This window comes from Coregonus clupeaformis, chromosome 19 (assembly GCF_020615455.1).
Source record: "Coregonus clupeaformis isolate EN_2021a chromosome 19, ASM2061545v1, whole genome shotgun sequence".
Taxonomy (NCBI): Eukaryota; Metazoa; Chordata; class Actinopteri; order Salmoniformes; family Salmonidae; genus Coregonus; species Coregonus clupeaformis.
In genome coordinates this window covers 30,206,578-30,219,657 of record NC_059210.1, presented here as the reverse complement: position 1 = coordinate 30,219,657, position 13,080 = coordinate 30,206,578, and the positions used below count along the sequence as shown (strand labels likewise).

The 13,080-nt window shown below is 44.0% G+C and overlaps 1 protein-coding gene across 1 annotated transcript in view; it reads right to left on the bottom strand.

Moving 5' to 3' along the window:
* Positions 1-3,638: 3,638 nt before the first annotated feature.
* Positions 3,639-13,080, bottom strand: part of cspg4 (chondroitin sulfate proteoglycan 4) — a 108,219-nt gene continuing 98,777 nt past the window's right edge. Inside the window, exons 6-10 of the mRNA XM_041837657.2 lie at positions 11,255-11,453; positions 10,844-10,975; positions 8,995-9,155; positions 6,717-6,900; positions 3,639-6,259 (exon numbers count right to left, since the gene is read on the bottom strand). Coding sequence (XP_041693591.2) covers positions 4,380-6,259; positions 6,717-6,900; positions 8,995-9,155; positions 10,844-10,975; positions 11,255-11,453 — 2,556 coding nt within the window. The 3' untranslated portion in view covers positions 3,639-4,379. The remainder of the gene's footprint in view (positions 6,260-6,716; positions 6,901-8,994; positions 9,156-10,843; positions 10,976-11,254; positions 11,454-13,080) is intronic.

Genomic DNA, 13,080 nt, shown 5'->3' with positions numbered 1-13,080 from the left:
TCATGGTCTGCAAAGAAAAAAAAATACAAAAATAGCAACAGCCTCTAAAAGTAACAAGGTAATGTGTAGCTATCTAAAGATACTGGTACATACAGTGCATTCGGAAAGTATTCAGACCCCTTCCCCTTTTCCACATTTTGTTACGTTACAGCCTCATTCTAAAATGGATTAAATTAAACAAAATCCTCATCAATCTACACACAATACCCCATAATGACAAAGCGAAAACAGGTTTTTAGATATTTATGCAAATTTATTAAACATAAAAAACAGAAATACTTGATTTACATAAGTATTCTGACCCTTCGCTATGACACTCGAAATTGAGCTCAGGTGAATCCTGTTTCCATTGTCATCCTTGAGATGTTTCTACAACTTGACTGGCGTCCACCTGTGGTAAATGCTATTGATTGGACATGATTTGGAAAGGCACACACCGGTCTATATAAGGTCCCACAGTTGACATGTCAGACCAAAAACCAAGCCATGAGGTCGAAGGAATTGTCCGTAGAACTCCGAGACAAGATTGCATCGAGGCACAGATCTGGGGAAGGGTATCCAACTTGACAGAGTTTGAGGGTATCTGCTGAGAAGAATGGGAGAAACTCCCCAAATAGAGGTGTGCCAAGCTTGTAGCGTCATACCCAAGAAGACTCAAGGCTGTAATCGCTGCCAAAGGTGCGTCAACAAAGTACTGAGTAAATTGTCTGAATACTAAATGTGATATTTCAGTTTTTTTCCTAATCAATCTAATCCATTTTAGAATAAGGCTGTAACGTAACAAAATGTGTAAAAAGTCAAGGGGTCTGAATACTTTCTGAATGCACTGTATATAGTCATTTCAAAGGAAAATAAATGTACAACTGTTGCCTAAATGTGTTATACTGTTAGATTTCGTAACGTTACTAACCTTCAGGACCATTTATTTTCATCAAATTATACAAATGCAACAAACAATATTCTTATATAATTGGGGATTATATTTCTATCTTTACCCTTTATATTGTCTAATTCCCAACTAATTAATTCCTCATTTGACAACTTCACAACAGTCGACAGCTAATTTAATTTAAAAGCAACAGAGTTTATACAAGGTAATAGGCACCGTTAAATTAAATTAAAGAGGACATTTGGTTAGTAAAATGTAGTAACAATATGAATCATGATCTTTATAAAAAAAAACAAATTCACCAATGTTGTAACTAAAAATAATAAACATTTCTGTAAATTGTGGTTGAAATGACTTACTACCTATTATTTTCTATCAGATAACTATAGCAAAAGAAAACATCCTGCAGTGCACAGACAGTAAATAACAGCTTTAATGTTTTTTTGATGGAGTTTCTTACTCAAACTATATTTGTCCATCAATGTCCATCTTGAAAATAATTTAGCTCATTTTCAGGCTTCTCTACAGGTTTAGTCTATATATAAACATTAACACCACCAGGATTTGATGCCAATTTGAATATTATTACTTATGGCATAAGGTACACTGTATCTCCTGAAATTGCAAGATTGTACTGTACCTTCATCTGGTCAACTTAAATATGGAATGCATAATGCTATGGGACACACAATCTTTTCAGCACAGACTACCTAGCCTGGCCCCAGATGTGTTTGTGCTGTCTTGCCAAATCCTATAAGTCACAACAACCATAGCAGTTGAAAAGACATCACAAACAGATCTGGGACCAAGCTACAGAATACCCTCTCACAGAATGTGTTATTCTACATGATCCAACCAGTGGAGCTTAGGTAAACACCTATCCTATCACAGAAATCACGTTTCTCTCAACTTCACATATAGAAATCAGAGCCTTTATTAAACCTTAATTGCAGGCCTGGAAAATAGAACTCTGGCAGTTCTAAAATGACCTCACCGCTGCCTGTTAGCCAATAGAGATGCTTTTAAGACAGCCACTCGTGAGTCACGTCCTGTCTGTGGTCTCGAAATGTTATACTATTTTGTGTCATCAGTGCCATAGGTCAGTCCAGTGAATCCAAGCAAGCGGTTCAGTTTTGAGTGACTCTTCAGCATTGAAAGGCTAATGGAAAGGATATGATTAAAAGCTGGTTGAAAGATTTAGGGTCAAACTCAATCATAACTGCCTTAGCAATGTTTAGTGAGCACTGCCCTGATACACTTGTGTCATCATCTGAAAAATTGAAGTATATACCTGTGAGGGTAGTCTATCTGGTATTGGAACAATACTCAAAACCAGAGCCATATATTTGGATTATATTTGTATATAAAGATATACAGTATCTCGTTATTAAAAGTAGTTAACCTACGCCCTGGTTTATCATTCATCAAGGATCAAACATAACGGGTTGGAAAACTATTGTTGTGTGTGTGTGCGTGCATGCATGTGTGTGAGTGTCTGAGGCTTTGCAGTGGGCTGGGCCAGACTACAAAGCCAGATACAGCCAAGGAAAACACAGCTCTCAGTCTAGCAGAACCCCATCCCCAAACCACGGAGGAGGCCAGAGGCTGGGGCAATGGCGGGAAATTGCCAGGGTGGACGCCCCGAAGGGAAACAGGGCTTGATTTGGCTTTTGATCTGGGCCATGTCGTCACTGTATGCCAGCCAATGGGATGGTGGGTGGTGGTCTTCAAACAAGTGAAGAGTGAAGGGGAGGAGAGGGCAAAAAAACTGGTATGCAGCCCGGCTGTGCAGTTATGTTAGGAGAGAACCTCTGGAAATACACTTAAGGCTGTCTACACAGTCACTTTAGGGGGACAGCCCAGCTGAGGACGAAGATAAGTCAAACTGTGGGATGTTGTTAGAAATGACAAACACCCGGGTAGCCATTTCTTGAACCACCAAATAAAGTTACAACAGTGAAGGTTGAACAGACATTATTCGTCATGCATCGATGTACTTGTGAACAGAGAGATTTACAATTATATTTCCAATAGCGCCAAATGGATCATTTCACAACCTAAACTCAATGGCAAAACTTAAGGATTCTTCTTAGTCCTAAATTCTAAGTTGAGATATTTCTAAACTTAGTGTGAAAAAACTGCAGGTGGCAATCTAAATGCTCTTTAATATCTGCTTTCAGTTTAGTGTTCTCCTCATCCGGACTGCCAGATGGTGAAGCATGATTCATCATTCCAGAGAACGCGTTTCCACTGCTCCAGAGTCCAATGACTGCGAGCTTTACACCACTCCAGCCGATGCTTGGCATTGCGCATGGTGATCTTAGGCTTGGTTGCAGCTGCTCGGCCATGGAAACCCATTTCATGAAGCTCCCGACGAACAATTATTGTGCGGATGTTGCTTCCAGAGGCAGTTTGGAACTTGTTAGTGAGAGTTGCAACCGAGGACAGACGATTTTTACGCGCCATGCACTTCAGCACTCGGCTGTCCCGTTCTGTGAGCTTGTGTGGCCTACCACTTCACGGCTAAGCTGTTGTTGCTCCTAGATGTGTACACGTCGCAATAACAGCACTTACAGTTGACCGGGGCAGCTCTAGCAGGGCAGAAATTTGATTTACTGACTTGTTGGAAAGGTGGCATCCTATGTCGGTGCCACGTTGAAAGTCACTGAGCTCTTCAGCACGGGGCATTCTACTGCCAATGTTTGTCTATGGAGATTGCATGGCTGTGTGCTCGGTTTTATGCACTTGTCAGCAACGGGTGTGGCTGAAATAGCAGAATCCTCTAATTTGAAGGTGCGTCCACATACTTTTGGTGATGTAGTGAATCTTATAACCAAATAGAAGGCTCTGCCCAAAACCACTCAGATTTGATTCTACAACAGGACAAATGTCGTATGTGGCTTTGTAATTACTGCAACCAAGTTCGATTGAATTGAGGCCTAACGACGAAGCAAAAAATATATATACATGGTCAATAATACATTTATAGAAGAATAATCAACCTTTTCCTTCATATAGCATAGATCTACCTTATGGAGTTGAATTATGTACACACTTGTCCACCTTTACTGTTGAAGCGAAACTACAATGACCAAAACTTCAAATCAATCTGCTTATGTAGTCAAATGAGTAATATTGGCCTATGATAGCATACTGAATATATTGTAGGAGCACACAAAAAACTTTTTGCGAACACAATATGTCCTCAGCAGTTGTCCTAAAAATAAATATACGTGTTAGGCAAAACCCTCTTTAGTTTAATGGTGACATTTTTATCAATGGAAATATTCAGTGTTTCTTGACCTGAGGATTGGCACAACGTTAGTATGTGATAGTGAAATGTCCAATGATATCAAAACATACACATTTCTTAATACTATCGTGGCAAAAAGGTCTAACACTGAAAAGGAATGATTCAAGAAGAAGGCCGCATTCAAAATGATAGAGGATCTACCTCTCTGTTTCCTATGTCTAAGCATTCAGTCAGCTCTCATACCCAGTACTGGTTCTTTTTTAACGCCGGGTTCGTTGTCCGACAGTGCTGCAGCAACTCCGGGTCGGCGTCTTTGGAGTCCATTTGGGACATGGGGATGTTATTGGCCGGGTCGGTTTTCCGGAAGGTCTCCTGGCTGACCTCTCCGTTTTTGGGCTTGGAGCCGGCCACCGTCTGCACATTGTGTTTGCCCGTCTTGTTGCGACGCACCAGGTAGAAAGCCAAGATGGCTGCCAGCAGGAGGAGGAGCAGGAGGACCAGAATGGGGATGAGGATGGACCACAGGTTGTTCCTCCTGGACACAACTGGTTTCCTATGGGAGTCTTTGTCAGTGGAGGCGGTGGTGGGGGCGTCTCCTCCATGAGGCCAGTCCATGTTTCCCCTCCAGCGGGGGCTGGCTGGGGTGATGCGTGGGGATCCCGCCCCTCCAGGGAGGTCGTTGCTATTGGACCATGCAGACCCGGCGGGGACTTTAAGGAGAGTGGCCGAGTAGACCCCTGAGGCGTTGTAAGGGGCCGTCTTGAAGGAGAGGACGCACTCAGCGGGAGGGACCCCATGGGCCTTGAGCAAGAAGCGAGCCACATCCTGGACTTGGCTGCCTCCTGTCCCATTCAGGATCTCCATGGCCACACGGCCCTCATCCAGTTCTTTCTGGGTGAATGTGTCCACGGGCTGGCCGTCTCCCTCTGGCCCTCTCCCGCCAGCCCTCACGAAGCGGGCGCCTTGTGGCTGCTGAATGACGCTGAAGGTGGGCGACGTCCGGGTCTTGTTGGCCAGCGGCGTGGCATCCAGCAGCTTCTTGTCCAGCAGCACAGTGGTGCCCCGTGGAAGCAGGGGTTCCTGTGCGATGTTGGCCAGAGGCTTGACCGTGATGTTGAGGACAGAGGAGACGTTGGCCGCCCGGCTCCGGGCCACGAAGGCCACGCTGTCCCGGGGCGAGGTGGACTTGATGAAGCGAACGCTCACCCGGCCCTCCCTGATCTGGGTCTGGGTGAAGGCCGACGTGGGCTGCCGGTCCACCATGACGGCGGCATACTTGGGCACGCTGGTGATCTTGTAGAGGACATCTTCCTCATTGGGGCCGCCCGTGGTGGCCCTCAACATCTCCTCTGTCACTAGGGTCTCGTCGTCCCCCTGCAGCACCTGGATCTCCGGGGCTTTGGCCAGCACCAGCGTCCGGGCCAGGACTCCTATGTGGAGCGTGTGCGGCTCGGTGTGGTGCTTACCGTCCGACACAGTGAACTCCATGAAGCCGTCTGACAGGCTTCCGTCACTGACAAACCCCACCTGGCCCTGGTTGACCGCCTCCTGGGTGAACGTGGAGATGTGGTCACCCTTGGTGGCGTCCACCAGCCGCCCGTTGGTGGGCGCCTTGGAGACGGTGAAGCGCACCTCGTCGGGCGTGCTGTCCTCATCGCGGGTGTTGAGATACTTCTGGGTGATCACCGTCATGGAGCCCTGGAGAACCTCCAGAAGAACGTCCAAGCTCACCAGCTCTGGAGGACTAGAGTCCCTTCTCCGGATCGAGATGTTGAAGACCTCCTCCAGGACCACGGCCTGGTCTGGGGAGGGGGGAGGTGTGCCGCGGCCCTGGGAGTTGAGCCGGGCTCGGAAGGAGAAGCTGTCCACGGAGGCTCCAGAGTCGTCGTGGAGGTACTCCAGCTCACCCTGCGCAATGTCCTGCTGCATGAAGTAGGGGGCACCCTGGGGCAGATCCAGGCCCCCCAGGGTGACTCTCCCATGGGCCGGGAAGCGGCGCAGCTCAAAGACCACATCCAGGAGACCTCGCTCCGCCTCGGGGAGGCTGGCCAGCAGGTTGGTGGCGTCCAGGATGGAACTGTCAATCACCTTCCTCTGACCTTGCACTATGTCCAGACCTGAGAAGAAGAAAGACAAATAATATACATTGACGGATAGGGCCACAGACTTCCTTTGTTTATATGACACTTGAAACAACTTTTTTTCCTTTTCTTGTAATGCTTCTTTGTAATTATGCCAACAACAGGCCTGATTCAATAAACCTTCTATAGCAATGTTTACAGAATATTTGTGTTTACAAACTGCTGCCTCTACACACATGCATATCTTAGATTGATAACAGGCAGCCAGACCTGGGTCAAATACATACTGTATGGCAAGTCAGCTTGATTTATCTTACTCAGTAGAATAGAACCAACGGAATAGTCACTAGTGCTAGCTAGTACACAGTTATCTGCATCTTCAGATGTTGTGAAACGTCTTGAATCCCATACAATGACTGACCTGGACACCATTTTCTTTGGTGTCCACCACTTTTGACATGACACCTGCCCAGATCCACGTGGCTCTACCTACCTTTGTTCTTCCAGAGCTGTGAGGAGACGTTGTGGCCAGCTGCGTAGTAGGACACGGTGATGGGGAGGACGTGATGCACAGCTGGGGCCGGAGGGGAGGAGAGCAGGAGCTCCACAGAGTCCCGGACCACCCAGAAGGGCTCCTCAGGCATCTGGTGCTCGTAGAAGACGGCCCCGGACTCCAGCTGTGGGGAAGAGCAGAGGATAGGACATTGTTCATTAAGGCAACGTTTGAAATGTTTAGCAACAAAAATGAGCGTTTCTCATTAGACAAGACCAGGTAGTCCCTCCTTGTTTCAGTATGTAATCTTCAGTTCGGCGCTTAATTAATGAACACGACCCAGGTAGCTGTGCGTTTGTGTGTGTGTGGGTGTGTGTGTGTTTGTGAGTGAGCATGTGTGTGTAAGTGTGTGCGTCAAATATCTCAATTACTTTCACATACAATGAGATCCAAAAGTATTGGGACAGTGACACATTTTTTGTTGTTGTGGCTCTGTACTCCAGCACTTTGGATTTGAAATTATCCAATGACTATGAGGTTAAAGTGCAGCCTGTCAGCTTTAATTTGAGGGTATTTTCATCCATATTGGGTAAACCGTGTAGAAATTACAGCACTTGGAAAGTATTTTACAGTATTTTCAAATACTTATTTCAAATACCTGGGTTAAATGCATGCGAGTGTATTTGAGTCAGTGCATTTTAGTATTTGAAATACGATTTAGCAGAATATTTGGTTTTTACAAATAACCATTCAAATTCTCAAATAAAGTACTTGTTTTGGGCTGTGTATTTCAAAAGAGGTTAAAGTGAAAATAGTGAAAAGTGTATTTTAAATATCAGATACACATGTATTTGAACCCAGGTCTGGTGTGCGTGTGTGTTACTTTCAACCCAGTCAACGTTAAGCTACATGATTACCCAGAAGCACTGTGTCAGTCTTGTCTTTTACACCCCTGTAGTTGGTGTCTGCGTGATGAGGAGGATGATAAACATAACCCTATGTGAGCCGGGAGATTAGAAGGAAAAATTAAGCTCAAAAACTTCTAAATAAACTTTTTATGAAGTGCTTTTCTGATCTAGCCTGTTTTGTAATCTGTTTTATTGATTTGTGTCATGACGATTTGTGTAATTGATTTTTCTTATTGGCTGGACATCTTCATGATCTTCATTTACCATCCTGTACTGTAAGATTAGATCACCACTGAGCACTGGAGGTTGATGGCACCTTAATTGGGGAGGACAGGCTCGTGGCTGGAGCGGAATCAGTGGAATTGGATAAAACACTGTACATCAAACACGTGTTTGATGTCATTCCATTAGCTCCTTTCCAGCCATTATTATGAGCTGTCCTCCCCTCACTGAGGTAGTGTAGAGTGCTGAAGATAGATCTGGGTAACTAGACTGGGAATGTGATGGAAGGTAGACTGGAATGTGCCTATGTGTGCTCGTTTGAGGTGACTGTGTCTTGAGCTGAACTTTTCAACACCACTAAAACGTGTCTGCAACACGCTAATCAACCACACATGGGAGCATATATTGCAGTATGCAGAGTCTATTTTGTATAATTATTTTGATATCCAAGGTAGCCTAGCGGTTAAGAACATTGGGCCAGTAACCGAAAGGTCACTGGTTCAAATACCGAGCCGACTAGGTGAAATCTGTCAATGTGCCTTGAGCAAGGCATTGAAAGTCGCTTTGGATAAGAGCATCTGCTAAAAGGTGAAACATGTTGTTTTGATATCCAAGATAGCTTTTTTTAGATGGAGATGAATTTTGTGATTTACTTAAATTCACTGAAAACCCGCACTAACACAGTTATATTAACAGTATTGCACTTTTCAAGTAGTCTAATTTTGGCCAGCTAATAGCCTTACCACCGATCAAGCAACATTATGGAGTAAACGTTCAAATCCTGTTGCTGCAGGATTATTTTGCTGTGTCAATACTGGTCAAATTAAGATCCTACATTGGATGCATGTATGTAATCTTTTCCCTATCTTTCCTTTTTCCCCCCATCAGCATATACATAAAATATGGACCATAGCCCCCTGGTGACATGATCAGAGGCATTGACATTGGCTTGTCTCATACAGCATTAGTTAAGTATTGGTTTCCAAGCTCATCATAAATTGAAAACCAGATGCACTGACTGGACACTTTTCCCACAGGCAAGGGAAGTAAATGTCTTATCCATTCTTTGGAATGTTCTTATAATGGAAGACGGCACAATGGAAATGACATTATAATATTCTCAGTCATCTGGAGATCCTCTGTCTTACCTCTGATTGAGAGAAGCGTGTGATCTCTTCAAACTGGTTCCTGTCGTTGGCTAAGATCAGTCTTCCCAGGCGAGGAGACCTGACCAATGAGAAGCTTATCTCATTTCCATCCTCATTGGTCACTGCCTTCAGAATGGCACTGGTGATGGCATGTCTTGTTCCTGAAAAATTGTAAAAATGGTACAGATTCACTATAAGAGCTCAAATGCAGGATATAAAACACATACCCTTTCATTGTTTCTCTTAGCTTCTTCTCATTGACACCTTTTAGGCCTTTAAGGCCAGACTTTTTAATAGCTCAGACACCGGTAGGATTGTCAAACGTTTGCCTGCCGACAGTACTTACTTAGCACCTCTGAACAGAGTGTCGGCAGTCAATCTCTTTTGTGTTCACACAGCAAAGACCTTGAAGTCGTCAGCCACTCAGCCTTGTTAAAATACACCAAACCAGAAAGTGGCAGTAGGGTTGTTTGGCAATGCATGTCCATGTGTGTTTCTTAGTTTATGGTGTAGATTCCCATGTTAGATAGCTAGCTGCGCTAATGTTGCTATTTTGTAGAAAGCCCTTGTTGATACTAGCCAGATGGCCACAGCTAGATAACTACCTAGCAAGATGACCAAGAAACAATTGAATTCACTCTCCATGATCCCATACTGCCAGCGCCAGCCCATAGCCAACTGTTTAGCTAGCTAATGTTAGCATATTCGCTAGCTAGCACAACTTAGCTTGCTAGCTAAGGACACGGCACTAACATTGCAGCTAACACAGGCAGCTGTTTCATGGAAACTAATCCATTGTAATTTAATTATGTCAATACTAGCTACAGTGGTTAGTTAGCTTGGAGGAAGTATTTAGTGTTGTGTGCATTGCTAGCTACCATCCCATAGCCTACATTGCATATGAAGTGTGACTGGCTCAAGACATTTAACTGAGGATGTACGGAGAAAATGCCCTATTTTTTCCATTTTGTTGTCACTCTTGCTGGCTCCCCCATCTGGGGGTTCCTGCGCTCAGATTGGCTCAAAGTCAAGTTGTTGGCCACTGACGAGCATTGCCAGGTTCGTTGCTACCGGGTTGGCAGCAGGTACTAGTGATGGGAAAATAAAACTTCATGATGCATTGAGCATTTCCCGCCAATTGTGTCAAAAATAGGTTCATTACCTGAGGCTTTAATCAACACAGTGTGTATTAGTGGCACCTGCTGGGCAAAATAGAACAGCCAAATTATTATAGATGACGTCGCATACGCTGTAGCACGTGTGCAGTGTAGTCTTTTTGTCTTCTACCAAAACCAATACCAGACCAATCAGGTGGTTGTTCGACGAAACGAAGCTTCGAACGTCATTGATCACGTGGTTCTGATAAAGCGGTACAAGCATCGGCATACTGCTTAGAAATAAACTGCTTAGCGATTTCGACACATGCCTCAGGGCTCCGGTTTCAAACGTAACTCGCAGGTACCACTTTTGTTCTAGCAAGAGAAGAAACGGCCTCCCACTGAGATAATACCTATTGGCAGTCTATAGGCAGTGAGATTCTCGGTGTGTTTCATGCTTAAGTGTGGAATGTCTACATGATGTGATTTAAAGAGGGGAAAAGGGATTAGAATGGAAAAGAACAGAAAACAAAGCTAAACATGACACATCCTGAATTGTATTTATTGTAGGCTACAAAATACCCATGGACCTATTTTAATCTGATGTTGAGGCCTATTTGTTATCCAATAAACGAAATGAAAAACAAAACCATGCTGAGACATAATTTGAAATGGCCATTATTTGTTAATCATAAATGTCTGGTCAAGTTGGGTTCACCACTTCATGACCCAGCATGCTTTCGGCAGCTCACCTGGAAAGATCATGAGCTCCTCCCCTGTTTCCATGGTGATGGTGAGCTGTCTAGCCATAACGACGAAGCGGTAGAGAGGAGAGGTGTGCTCCCCATCTGTCACGGTAAAACTGAAGCCTCCAGACTCCAGACCTGAAGGAACAGTTCAGAATAGTACGTGGCATAGGTTGACCAACAGAGTCAAAGATAAAGCTTACAAAGCCTAGGGAGCTAACACGGGGTTTTCCGGTCTCAGACAAGGTATACCAATTGCATCCTTAAAAAGAAAAGGAAAAGCTGCACACTCTAGTAGCTCCGATGAAATAATTGATTTACCAATGTTTCAACAGAAAGCTTTATTCATCCACCTGAAAGTAAATGTGTGGCCAGTGAGGTAGCTGAGGCTGTAGGTAGAAGCTCAAACAGCCTTACCTTCATGGATAAAGACGACTTCCCCATTGTTAATTTGTGCCTGTGTGAAGTTCTGGATTTCTTCGTCAGGTTCCACCTTTAGAGCCACCATCCCATTGATGGTTGACTCGATGGAATAAACCAACTCATTGATGGGGGTGTCTGCATCTTCTGTATTTAACATACTGGTGGTGATGTCCGATTCCTCTCCAGCTAAAACCTGAGAGAGAGAGGAGAGAGGAGAGGAGAGAGAGAGAGAGAGAGAGAGAGAGAGAGAGAGAGAGAGAGAGAGAGAGAGAGAGAGAGAGAGAGAGAGAGAGAGAGAGAGAGAGAGAGAGAGAGAGAGAGAGAGAGAGAGAGAGAGAGAGGTGTAAAAGTTAATTATTCCTCTACCAACAACAGCTCCTGTTATCTGAAGATTAAGCATGTGGGTCATTGGGAATTAGTCTCCCTGAGTTTAGTGCTGGCTAAAAGGAACATTAATTGAAAGAAATGGGCCAGATGTCCTGAAAGACAGTCTTACATAGGCAGAGTCAGAAGGGAGAAAGCTGGGAATTATACATATTGATTCGTTCAGGCTGGTTATTTTCTTCGCTCCATCCATCTCCAGTCTCCAGATAAAGAGCAAAGAAATATAGCAAATAAAGGAAAGAAATCAGAAAGTGGGAAAAATCTGAAAGACAGAAGCCCAAAGAACAGAGCTTGATCTTGATTAAGCAAAGGGATACATCTCTATTAACTTTTGGTGAGTCTATTTTCAAAAAAGCATATATGTAAAACAAGATGTGCATTATATTCAGCATTATATTCAAAGGTTTTAAGTTTAGAATGTTTATCATACCCATTGTGATATACTCAACCAGCAACTATGAGCATTTTCCAACTACTTTTAATAGATATGTATGAGCATACTATTTGAAGAGTTTTATATACCCCCAAAATTATATTATATGTAAGCCTTCATACAATTGAATGTACTCTATGTACAATGTAAATTGACGAATGCAGCCTGTTCTATGTCAAGCTTATTCTTTCCTACTGCTCGCTGGTGGCAATACTGTGTCGGGTGGCAGGTAGCCTAGCGGTTAGAGCGTTTGGCCAGTACAAGGTGAAAAATCTGTCCATTGCCCTTGAGCAAGGCACTTAACTAATTTGCTCCAGGGGCGCTGTACTACTATGGTTGACCCTGTAAAACAACACATTTTACTGCACCTATCCAGTGTATGTGACAATAACGTTAATATTTTTGGGGAGGGATGTGTACACCATATAATTAGTTATTCCATTAACTCTCCACTAGATGGCAACATTACCTCACTTTCACCCAAGAAATTGCCCTGAGTGATTTTGGCAAGTTAAATCTAAATTGTGCTGGAAATTGATTGTTTATATAACAATCAATGGATTTTACTCCTCAGGAAGATGGGTTGCAAATTAAATTTCATCTGACAAAACGGATGTCTTATTTCTTTTGAAGCCAAAAATATGATTCAATGTGTCAATGTTTTAATTGTATCCGTCCCCAAATCCCAGTAAGGAGAGAGGGAGAGAGAAAGCGAACAAAGAGAGAGAGAGAACGAGAGAGAGAGATGAAATGAGAGCAAGGGAGAGAGAGAAAGAGAGAGGGGGAGCGAGATTAGATCAAAAGAGAGGGAGAGAGAGAGAGAGAGAGAGAGAGAGAGAGAGAGAGAGAGAAGCGAGAGAGAGAGCGAGAGAGCGAGGAGAGAGCGAGAGAGAGAGAGCGAGAGAGCGAGAGAGAGAGAGAGAGAGAGAGAGAGAGAGAGAGAGAGAGAGAGAGAGAGAGAGAGAGAGAGAGAGAGATACAGAACATATGAGAGAGAGAGAGA